Source organism: Aquila chrysaetos, chromosome 9 (genome assembly GCF_900496995.4).
Source record: "Aquila chrysaetos chrysaetos chromosome 9, bAquChr1.4, whole genome shotgun sequence".
Taxonomy (NCBI): domain Eukaryota; kingdom Metazoa; phylum Chordata; class Aves; order Accipitriformes; family Accipitridae; genus Aquila; species Aquila chrysaetos.
In genome coordinates this window covers 34,335,050-34,348,022 of record NC_044012.1, presented here as the reverse complement: position 1 = coordinate 34,348,022, position 12,973 = coordinate 34,335,050, and the positions used below count along the sequence as shown (strand labels likewise).

The window sequence follows — 12,973 nt, the reverse complement described above, 5'->3', positions numbered from 1 at the left end:
GGACTGGTGGGAGGAAAGCCTCTCCTACACCTCTTACTGCTGTCCCTGCGGTCCAAAGGTGGTGAATATTAGCAAAGCGAAGACTGCCATCCTGTACAGCTAACCACTGCTTTGGTGTCTCTCCATTGCTGGGTTAAGATTAGGCTCTGGGGAAAAAGCACTAAAATTAAACACAAATAGAAACCCCTTCAAGTTATTTCTGAAGTGCTTTGGGGAGATATGATGACAAGGCAAATTCAAAGCCCACTGCAACGGCTGTTAGGTGCCTAGAAGCTCTCAAAAATGTACCTCTCTGCACACTATTTATCTGCCACCTTCTAGTCGCCACTGGTAACAAGATGATAACCAGCGGTAGCACCTGTGTTAACAGCCTCCCTTTTATTTTTATTCCTTTGATGTTGGAAGTAGCTCACTTTCTCGGAAGGAGCATGAAAGGTTCCCACAGATCTTTGCCCTGAGTGCTCACAGTAATAAAAAACTAGATTCAATGTCATGGGTCTAAAACATATTTATTTAGAGCTGTTTAGGGGTTAGATTCCCTGTTTATTTGCACTTTGTTTTGGTATGGAGGGATGTGTGATATTAGTATGCTGCATGCAGGACATTGTCAGGAGTAAACTGTGGAGAGGGGAGTCCTGCCTGTGGCAGGATATCTGCAGCTTCTGCACGCTCCTTGTCTTTGATCTCTTGCACCTCTTGAGGGTGAATTTGCGTGTGTGTGCTCTCGCTCTCTCTTTCCATCCCCCGTGGTGCTTCAAACCAGACACTTTGTTGACATTGTACTATGGCATTTAGCAGCACACGTGCTGTAATGCTGTTATTTTTCACCAGCCAGCTGTTCTACTTTATACAACACTTAAGTAACAATTTCACAGCCATTACCAGCCTGCAGTAATGACATGGGCTGAAAGCTAAGCGCTAACTGGTTGTAAACTGCAAAAACTGGGAGATGCTAAAACAGACGCTTTGATAAATGGGAGAGGATGTTGCCTGCATTTTAATTGGTCAAGTTGAAGCCTCTTTTATCACTATAGTAAACATAGTGTTTAGTAGGTCATGAGACAGAATTGGGAATCACTATCTTTATGCACTTAGGAGATGTATTTCCTTGATTTCAGGTGTGATGTATTGATTCTGGGAGTCCCTTCTATGTTTTTTTCTTTCTCCCTTCCCCTGATTTGTACCCTGTCAGCACTGATGGGTTTTCAGGGATTGAGGACTCCCAAGGGCTTTGTTTGCCATGATTGATTTGGTGCAAGGGGTGAGCTACTTAGGAGTCTCAGTAACTGATGTGCTGCACTGTGAGCAGTGATCCAGAGGTAAATAACAGCTTGTAGAAATACCTATGAAAGTGTTTAGTTGGGAAGGCTCCTTGTTTGAAAAAGCCAGCCACCCAAAACCAACCATGATCGAAATGTTTAATAAGTCCTTTCTTTCTTCCTCTCTTCCAAAGTAGAATCTGGCCCAAAGTGAAGTGATGGGCACAAAATACTTGAACAACTTTACCTGCTGCTGCCCCGCCACAGTGTTTTAAGCAAAGGTATAGTCTGTTGTACTTAGACTGTTAACTGTGAGCAAATATATGAAAAAGCTTTGTCATACACCTATTTGTGTATTGCAGTTGAGAAATCTTAGTAGGCTGAACTGTGGCTGAACCAAGAGGCTGTCTCATGAGTACTCTCAAGAGCAGCTGAAGGGTCAAAGACCCAGCTTGCCCTGTGACAGCCAGGCAATTCAATAAAGCAGATTTGCAAGAAAGTAATTGAGCCCTGACAGCAGTTACAGTGTTTTCACCTCAGGTATCTTCAGTTTTATCTGTTGACAAATAACATACCTGCAGTTATTATTAACCCTGTTTCATCCAGGTCATTCTTTGGTAATTGCAAAGTGCTACTGCCATTGTAAATTGGGTGAATAAAATTCTGCAATTCCCCAACACTGGCAAACACAGTATTGAGACATACTGGAAGAAAAAGCATTTCCTGGGATCATGGAATTGAAGGTTTTGTGCTAATTATAGAATTATATTTAACTGATTCTTCAAAAAGAGTTCCTAACCTCTAATTCTGTAGAAAACATCAATCTTCTTATGTTATTGTTTTCAGTAAAATTAGGGGTTTGGGGCTTTTAATAGATGACTAAATTAGACCTTAGCAGAAACTCTCCTAAGAAATCCTGATCCATAGTCTGCAATTACCCCAAGGAGTGTATACAAGGATCTGCATTTGTTTTGAAACATCAGAAATTAGCGCAGGATGGCAGTTTGTCATTGGGTAAAGTGAATGTCAAGGATAAACAAACTCAGCTTGTCTTGCTGGTTTTGTGTCCATTTTTCTGGTTTACCTCATTGCTCTGGCAGTTAAAGGAATGCAGACAGAAAATCAGATGATGGTATCAGTTACGTGTCTGTGTTTGTACGCTTCTTTTAATCTGTTTTTTAATGCTTTTTAAAAAATAAGTGAGAAATATTTTCAGCGTGTGTTTACCTAGCAGTACTGAGACCCTGCACAGCTTTCTCGACTGTAGTAAAGCTATTGCATACTGTGCCAGCAGAGCAAGTTAGACTATGCTATCGTCTAAGGCTGCTTTTTTCTTGATTCCCTACCAGTTTTGTTAATAAACCATTCAAAAACATAACTGTTGTACAGTCAATATAATCTGTTGTGTGGTTTTAGGTAGCAATTGTGACATAGTAATTGCTCTTAACCTCCAGTCATGGGAAAATGGTTTCTTTTAAGTAAGGCTACCGTCTGCTTGGGTTTCCAGGACACGTACCCTTCCCCCCATCCCGAAATCTTGTCCAGGAGAATTCAAAGTCTTAGTATCTTTGTCCAAACATCTCACAGCAGGATCAGTGTTCCTTCACGTGTCCCAGGGAGGCTCCACGACACATAGAAATCTCAGGCATACTCGTTGGCATGCGCAGACGGTGGGGGCAGCAATCGGTTACTGATCAAATATACTGCGCGCTACACCAACGGTTTATTAGACCTGCGTGGCAAACCTGAGGGGTGAACCTTACACCCAGGTAAGCTTACACACAGCACAAGCTCCAGGGATGTGTGGCTTTGTGACATGAAACCAGCCACTCACTTGCGTCCTTGCAAGCAGTCTCTGGCTGTGAGTGATTCAGTTACTGTCCTGTGCTGGAGCTGAGCACAGCGAGTTGGCTCCGTCGAGAGAGTTGCCATTTCAAACACGTCAGCTCAGCTAGGTGGCCCAAATCCCACACCAGCACCTTCTCATCAGCCGTCATCAACTACTGGAGAGACAGTGACCACATTAGAGAGCTGGAAGGGTGGGTATGAGCTGCTTAATCATAGCCAGGTTAACTTGGAAAGATCTGAACCACCCTCCCTTCCCTGTGAAGTGGAAATTACTTTTCTATCATTGGTCTTAGGTGACACCCAGCAGCTTTCCTTTCTTGATGTGGAACAGAAAGGCGGGACCAGATGCTGGTCACTAGGAATAGCTAAAGACATATGCTGAAAAATGTTTCATCCAGATTGTCTGGCCTTTTTCTGTCTCCCTCTCTTTCTCTAAGATGCCAGGAATGCAGTTTAATTTCCACTCTTCTTTGACCATTGATCCTAAGGAATGTTTGTAGTCTAGGAGCAGTAACTGCACCTACTTAAAATACATGTTGTGAAATTAGCATAGAAGAACTTGAACACAAATTGGCAGCCTTCATGTATTAAATGTTCCGGGTGTGCTAAGGAAATTACAGGCACTGCTATTGAGTTAGTAGTAGGAGAAATGAGATAACCCTTTTTGTCCAAGACAGTTGAAGGAATCCTTTGGCTTTTTTATTCTGAAAACTTCTGTGTGGATGTTGTCCTTCAAAGATTTCACAAGTAATTTCATGCAGAGGCAGAGCTGGTAGTGCTTGTTTTACTGATGTTAGCATCTCTGCATGGCAGCAGCTGTTTATACAAAAAATCACATACCTTTTTGTTTTTTTGCCCAGAATGGAGAACTTGCCATAACACTGAATGGATTTTGTGTATGAGATTTTAAGCAAATATAATTAAACTGTCATTTCCTGACAGCTCATATATGAGGCTGTTTGACCACAATGGACTTCTTGTTTTTGTAAACACATTCAGAAACCAAAAGTTAACAACACCAGAAACTCCTAATTCAGTAAATTGGCCAAAGTTATATAGCTGTGGACTAATTCAGTAGTGTCTTAAGATTAAAATTTAGATATTTAATTAAAGAAAGGGAGAGAAAGAATTAAGTAATGCAACACCTGCTAAGAGGAAATAAAACAAATATTTAAATAAATATATATATATATATATAGTTGTTCTCCACTGGTGATTCAAAACCAGAAGTATTATGCTAACACAGGAGGACCAGAAAGTACTTCTCAGTAGGAGTCAGTCCAGTTGTCATGACTGTAATGCTTTGTCATACGGCTTTTCCTATTTTTTTAACCTGATATATAGAAACAGACTTCCAAAGAAACTAGTCGCTTGTGGAAAAATAAGAGTATTTCTAAGTATTTTTAGGATCAGAGCTGATAGAACAGTTAAACCCAACAATATTAAAAGAAAATGAAGAAATGTCATGGACTCAGAAAGATGATGAAAATTGGAGCAAAGATATGAAATGTCATATTTGAGTAATCTGGGGAGGGAGCAAAAGAAAAGGTAGATTTTGCTTATAAGATGAGACCTAGCAATGGGTCCTCACTCCAGATATAAGCCCCAGCAACAACCTGACTTCTTTTGTGACAAAAATGATACTTTCCTCTCCAATACAATAACTTCTAGTCACAAGAGAGCCTTAATGTGCTCAGTGGTGCCCACAGTGTGGAAGAGCAGGGGTGAGGAGCGTGCTCCAGAACATATCTACTCTGCAATTTAGCTATCACTAAAGCTGTAATTACCGTTAGTTCAATAAGATTTCTATCTTGATATAATTTCTTCAAAATATGGAATTCTTAATTCTCTCATCACTTTTCCTTGTAATAGTGTTGAACTCTAATGAGTAGTAGCATTTTCTGTGGGGCAGTAATGAGAAAATAATGAAGAAATAAGTAACAGATCGAGCTGACATTTTGTATCTAATTGGTGAAATATCCTCTTTTTCCTCCTAGGGCAAAGGTGAAGAAAGGTGTGAACATTTTCAGTGTAAGAGCCAGCAGCCCATACTTATGGGACATCAGAGAGAGCATGGATTATACTGGGAAATACGCACCAGCTGTTATTGTTTGCCAGAGGAAATCTGCTGCCTCTGAAAACAGGTAGGTCATTTCCAGCAGTCTATCTTTTAATAACTAACGGCTGGTTTTCCTTTGCAAAGCATTTTGCCATGATTTTAGTAAGTTTTATTACAGCACATGATGAAAATGCTTTTGGAAAAGCTGTGGCTGTCTTTATTTTGTAGTTCATTGCTAATTCTACCACATACATTTTGAACAATATGTTATTCAATCCTAATACTCAAAGGAAGTTAAAACTAGCAGGAAATATTGCTTTCACAGAGTATTTAGAAGAACATGTTTCATATCTTAGAATTCAATTGTGACTGGTTAAATCTCTTCAAATTATTTGCTGCCAGGCATTATAGCAGGGGGTAATTACAGGGCTGTATGTGGTGGTTTTTTTTGGTTGGGTTTTTTATTTTTGCTTGGGGTTTTATTGGTGATTTTTTTTTTTTTTTTTATCCAAAGGAAACTAAAACATACTCCTGGTATCAAACCCACATTTTTGTTCGTGAGATTTGTATGAATTTTTAATCTACAGAAGGGAATAGATTTTCTATTTTCCATTCCCATTGTACAATAACTTAGATAGGACACTGACCTACCTGTCTTAAACAGCCTTCATCTGGCAGGTGGATGTTCCTTTTCTAATCACAACTGATTGCTTTAATGAATGCATTTTTATATCATTTGCTGCTGCTTGTTCATTTTTTATGGAACTGTATGTCAAGTGCATATTTATAAGGATCTGACTGCCAGCATATGTATTGTGTTTGGCATTGCTGTTAGAAAACTTGCCATATAACATGGAAGTTCTCTGCTGTTCTCTGAAATTTTACAAAATCTTATAGGCTTTGGGGATTTATTATGTGGTTTAGAATTTTTAAATAAATACTGTCTGAGCCTAATAACTAGGAAGTTTCTTGTCTTTGCAAACTGGGTATACGAAAAAAAGGAAGGGAAGAATTTCCCGTCATAATCATGACATAAATCACTTTCTCTTTATTATAAATCAGATTCTACACAATTTCTCTGCTATAGTATCCTGAATTTTCTCATCTAAACCATATATTGTCTTGTACCTGACTGAGTTTATTGGTCAAAGAAGCAATGTGTATATATGCCAAGGTCAGAGCTTCCCACTGTCTAGCACGATCTGTCAGACACATTCTTTAAAACCCCAGTTCAAAGCTATTTGAAGACGGTATGAATATTTTCACTGACTGAAATGGGTATTGGATCAAAATCAAAGATTATTTCAAGGATGAGTTTTCCATCACACTTTATCTTGTTGGGTCCATACAGTGCATTTGCCTGATTTCTCTTCCTCATCAGGAAAATATAATGCAACCTCATGGGTGAATTGAAGCTTGGCAACTTACTTCCCTTCACTATTCATCATTCAGCGGCAAGCCTTCAAAATGACCCCTTGTACACAAAAAAATAAATTATGTCACCTTTCATGCAGTGGTTGTGGATTCTGGGTACTTTCACATGCCGAGTATAAGCATTGCTTCACATTTATTAAAAGAAATGTGAGTTCATATACATATTAGATTTTACTGGAAAGAAAATCAAGTTGAAGACAAGGTATATGTGTAAATCTTATATAACTTCTGGTTTGACTTATTCCATCTGAGTTCTCAGTTGAGATTTTGTGGTTTTCTCACTTTTGAGAACTTCTTCCTCGTTGTTTGTAAACAAATGCAAAATATTTTCAACGTATTATTCAGTATGTTCTTTTCCTCATTAAATTTAGTCATATCTGGTTTGCTATTCATTTTAAGAAGATCGAGCATTATATGGGGGAAGAGAGTGCGTTCAATGTTTTGGGGGCAACACTTTTTTCCTTATCTAAACATGTTTGATGTCACTAAATATGCACAATGGATAGCAGCTAAATATTGATGTCTCTTACCAAATTGTTTGCCTCCATAGTTTATTTAGAAATTCGACAAACTCTGTTTGCATATTGTTTAATTACTCTTAAAAACCAGAGATCTGATCACATGAATGCAAAGGTGGCAATGTTAATTAACTAAAGATTCAATGCCTTTGTGTTTCTGATAGTTTTACATGGATCAGAAAATAGTGTTAATAAAGCTAACTTACTGTGACAGGTGTAATTTCGCGGATTAAGGAGGCACTTGTGCAAGTGACAAACTTAACCAGGATGCCTGAGCATTTATTTATTGAAGTTTGAAATATATCAGTCATTTTATTTGGAGAGGTTTTGGCACTGAAAGCTTATCGTAACAGGATTAACATATAAATATTATCACAGCCAGCAGGGTGTTTTAGAATGAATATTAACAGCAAATATTATGAGTCTGTGTGAGAATAACTAATTAAGCCCATCTGTCAAATATGATTTGAAGTTCTCAGTGCCTTGCTTATTATGGGCTTGTGACAGTGTTCCAGATTAATGGTGAAGCAATTATAAAGTTCTCCCCGATTCTTCTGATTTCATTCTCGGGCAATAATAATTTTGTAACACTCTAAATCCTGACCCATGAGATTATTAGATGGGCTTACTACTTGTAGCATCTGTACAGCACTTCTGTTCTTCTTTGTGAAGCATCTATCTTCCATCTCTCTATTGTCATGCAGATGACTAAAAAACCAAATAGAAAATGGTGTGATGGGAACTAATCAGTGGCTCAGAAATGTGACTTGGGAAACACTTAAACACTGATTAAATCAGGGAGATACATCCTAATATGTGTCATCGTTTACTTCTTTCCTTTGAAAGTTGGCTGGTCTTTCTTTTTCTTAATTCCTCCTGTAATGAAGTGAATAGAATAGAAAGATGAGATTAAAGGAGTACTGCATTTTTGGAAAGTTTTCTTGGGTTACTGCTGTTTCTCATTGTACTTGAAAGGGAGCATCTCTGCTGTGCTAGTGATGATTGAGAAGAAGAATAACCAAAAGTGGAAGTTCTGGATTCCTGTCTGTTCTTCTCCCATGCTTCCTGTTGGACTGGAAGCATGCCAGGTGGGATGGGGTTGGAAAATTATTGCTGTGGCTAAAGATGCGGATTTATTGGATTTTCCTTGACTGCAAAACACGATTGATAGCACTTTCCTGTGTCCATAGCTGCTTTGGAGACACTAAGCAAGATGTTCTGATATGATAATAATGGGTGTCATGACCCTCTTAAAATATTTTATTCATGTTCATATTTTTGGGTGCAAATGTTTGTTATTCTGTTGGAGAATACATTATTGTTCTCTATGCTTATAGCAGGAATGAGGCCATTGATCCAAGCAAATGCAAAATAATTGTAGACAAAGCTTGGCCATCTCTGAGTAGAACCTTAATGTCTGGATATGACCATTTACTGCTTTATCTCCAAATGTGTTTGAACTATATCATGGATAAGCTTTGCTCAGTAATTTCCTTTTCTCTATTGTTATTGTTGGAAATGTTACAAAGGTAGCATTTCTTCTGATACCTTTCCACTTGCACTTTTGAGTTAAGTTCTGTAGCATTGAAGGATTTATTGGCTTATGCTACCTGAAACCAGAAGCTGGGCTGGTCCTGCTGTTAGTAGAGAAACTTATCTTCATTTTGAACTATGAGTGACTGAATCAGTCTGTGATAATATTGACACAGTAAGAGACAACTGACAGTATTTTCTGCGCTATATCCTTCATTTGTTCCTGCGTGACTCATTTTTTTCATGATACTGTATTTCAATGCTTAATTTTCTTAACACTTTTATCATACAAGAAATTAACTTGATATTAGATAATAACAGGCGACAGGAAAACATATGGCAGCATTGCCTTTGATTTTCCTACAAGATCCTTTATTACATTTATATCTTATCCTTAGTGCCCTATATTTCTCATTTTCAGATCTAGTTATTTAACATTTAGTTTTCATGTTGTAACAGCAGTGAGTTATTGCCTCATTCTCTTACTTGTTGCATCTGCCAGTACATTTGATAGACTCTCAAGAGTTCTATAATTCTAAAATGCTTCTGAAGCAACAAAAGCAACAAATTTGACATAAATAACAGCCTAATAGCCACAATAATTACATTATGTCTCTTGCTAGTGTTCATCAAAATGCTTCATAAAAGTAGTTTTATGTTTAAGTTCACCATTATTTTTTTTTCCTTGCTATTCATGTGCTCGTATGACTTTATCAGCTAGAGGTATATTATTGCTTGGAAAGAAAATTTTCTACTCAATGGAATTACAGAAAAGATGCATGATGTAGCAAAAATAATTTCCAGTGTATTTTGTCCCATCACATCATGTGTGAATCACATGAGCTTCAGTTTATCATGATGAAACAAAAGTAAGAAAAAGACTGTAGAAATCATACATGCTTTCAGATGGGATATATTAAAATATGATATTAAAAAAGCTGGATGGGCGGAATGGGCAAAGGGTTGGGTTAGGGTGTACGTTTGGGTATTTTTATGGCAACCCAAGAGATTATTTGATTTTTTTTTTTTTTCCTTCAAAGTACGAAGTGATATATGAATTCTGAGCAGAAGATTTTTCTGTTCCTTTTAATACTGTTTTTATTTTGGGGTGGGTGGGCAGGAGGGAAGGAAGAAGAGAGATATCTTTTATGTGGTTCCAAAATTATTTTCTGAGAATAATTATTCAGCCCTAAAAAACTGGCTATTCACTCAGCATCACTGATGCTGATATAATACGTTAAGATATGTATTATCAGGCAGATATAATATGTTAATTTGATTCTGAAATACCAGAGTTTAACTCCATTTATACTTCTGAGGCATATGGGTAATGATTAGCTGTAAACATATTTATCCTGGGTAGCTTTAGAGTTTCCTACTGTGTACCATTTGGGTTTTTCTTTTGCCTTCCTGTGTTATTTGAAACTTCCAGGCTTCTAAGAGTTTATATGTTGTGATGACGTGAAAGTACTAAACATCTCAGAAGTCATGTTTACATTCCACCCTTTGAAAGCATTTAGTCACAAACTTCTATTTCTCATTTTAAAATTTAAATGTGCCCTCTGAGAAAGAACCTTTTGAGATGTTGAGGCAAAATAAATTTGTATGAACCGTGCATCATTCTTTTACATATTGACCATGTTTTTCATTTTTTAAAAAGAAAACTATTTTATGTATCAAGAAATGCAGAATCTCTCTCTAGCATCCTACTCAGTGCTAATATACTGGAAAAAAGGTTTATGGTTATCATCTTGAAACAAATCAAAAGAAAGATGAAATATTAACCAACAACTATTAGATAAAGACGTTATTAGCCAACACTTTCACCTGTTTGTTTGAAAGAGAGTCATTCATCTAAAACCAAAAAGAGTGCGGGAAAGCACTTCAAAGGCATGTAGATAGCCTTCTGGCATCATAGAGGTGGACTGTGTTCCTATATCTCTGACGTTTACATGAAGGAGATACCACAGGGCAATTCAGCTGTCATTACGAAGAAGATTCCCTTTAATCTCAGCTGAATTTTAGGGCTCTCCTTAAAGAGGAATGCTATTCCTGTGTTCTTTTGTTTGTGAGCCTAATGTTATTGGAAACGGGAAAAATGACAATTAGCATTGAATTGCTGACACTGTCTTTTGAAGCAGTTCAGAAAAATAAAATATAATTCCCTCATTCAGGGATTATCCTTTTGAAATAATAATGTATACAGTTATATAGCATTTACTATCTCCTAACGGCTTGCAGTTGGTGATACTCAGAGCTACATGCATATCATCTTATGGAAAATGGTGAAGGTGAAGTACCCCTGAAATGTAACTTGATGTGACTTAACAGTTCACAACAGGAGTGAATAGTCAGGGAAGTAAAGGAGATTATCAGTAGTGCCTGTACCTTTTTATACCTCCACCACCTGTAGGATTTTTTGTGCTGAATGGGAGAAAGTCAGGCACTACCTCTTTAGAAGGGTACATGATAAGCACAGAGATATTATAAGGGCTTTTATTGAACTTTGTGGTCAAGTGCAATGAATATGCCAAAAAGTTTTAGGGCAGAGGCAGGATTTACTGCAGTGCAGCTGATTGTTGCTTTATGTGGTTTTAGCAGTGCAGGGTGAAGAATATCCTTTAAAAGCACTGCGTGTTTCCATAATACATTGATATGTTGACTGTTTTCTCCTGATCTTTACCACTCCTGCCCTAGCTAAAAGTAACTGAAAAGAGTAATTGAAGCTTTAGTTACTAGCCACTTTGATCTAGTACATATTGCACCCTTAGCTTCTAGAGGTTGCAGTGGGGTCAAAAGGGATCAGGGACAGGGGCCACTTTTTTCAGTGGCAACTCAGGGTCTGCAGGTTTTCCAGGACTTGAATTCTTGAAGCAGGGAGTTGGGATCATTGTCACATTTATGCCAGCTCACTACAGACCCCAGGGAGAACTGGAGTTATCAACTGTCAGCTCTCATTGCATGTGTAGGAATAATGATAAAAAGTGGGAGAAAATACAATGAACTGATAAAGACGTCATGTTAATTTGAGAGGGTTTTGTGCTGGGCCTCATTTGTCCTAGAATCTGTGGTCATTTTCTAGCTCATTATTATATTTGGCTCTGCTTTTGTGACAGTCTATCCCAGGTGGAAAATAAGTCCAATGAATAATTACAGACAGTAGTGACTGTAGACTGGTGTCCTAATGGCCTGACTGGTCACAGGCCAGTGGCCGTTCACAGACTGTCCACCATCTTCAGTGTAGATGCCTTACCCAACACTTCTGTCCATTACAGGCTGTCCACCTTTGTATATCCAGAAACCCTGGGAAGAAATTCTGTATCCTCTACAATGTCACAACAGAAGACAACCTGAGAAAATGTTTCTTAATTTGAGTTGGACCAGTTCCATGTTTCACATATGCTAGCATCAGGATAACCTCTCCCAACTTGTTTCAGCTGTGACCCCAGGGTAGAGCTTTGAACAGAAGGAATTTTGGCTGCAGGAAGCATGCTTGTAAGGAGGGATGAATTTAATTTCCTGTCCTAGCTCATCTGAAAGCAGGGGGGGTTTATCCCCTTTGTATTTTTGGACTGAATTTTATTGATTTTTATTTTATGTACAGAAGTAATCATGGAAAGCAAGGATCCAATAAGTACTGCACATGTGAGGTTCCCTAATGATACCAAAATTGAATGTATAACAGGTACTCGGTATTCTCTTGCTCATGAGCTTAGCTAGGAATTTGAGAAAAGGTATGCTATCTTCATCAACAGTTATTGTGATGGCTCAAAAGGTGGAGGTTTGTTGGATGAACCTGAGAAATCCTGGGAGAAATTCTGATGATTCCTGTGCTCATGTAACTAGAGACTATGTTATAATGCTTACATGGGAGCAGGCAGAGTTACATTTTTGGCATTTCAAGAAGTTCTCAAGACACAAAGCAGTCTATGATGTGCTTGTAATTAGGCTTGTTTTCTTTGATATATAGTACCTTCTATAAAATGAGGTTCTATAGCACAATGATCAGCATGACTTTGCTAAAATGCCAGGAATTGTCTAGAGGGAGTCTTCTGAAGACACTGTAATCGTTCAGATTAAATGATCTGCCTCTGTAAAATCTGTGAACAATAAATAATGTTAGGTGTTTAATCCCCTTTCATTGAGAGTTCTTGGCATGCAGAACTGGGAATCAAATAATTTGAGGGAAACAGTCTAGGCCTAAGTAATTTGCTGATGGAAGTCAGTTACAGAGAGGGCAAATCATTCACAGATACTTTGGGGTTTTTTGTCCTCTCTCCTCTCTTTCTCCTTCGGTGATATGCAGGTGTTTTAAGGGTATT

General features: G+C 37.9%; 1 protein-coding gene across 1 annotated transcript in view; it reads left to right on the top strand.

Moving 5' to 3' along the window:
* TMEM132D (transmembrane protein 132D) overlaps positions 1-12,973 on the top strand; it is a 276,562-nt gene that overhangs the window by 109,751 nt on the left and 153,838 nt on the right. Inside the window, exon 3 of the mRNA XM_030024665.1 lies at positions 5,105-5,251. Within this exon, the coding sequence (XP_029880525.1) occupies positions 5,105-5,251 (147 nt within the window). The remainder of the gene's footprint in view (positions 1-5,104; positions 5,252-12,973) is intronic.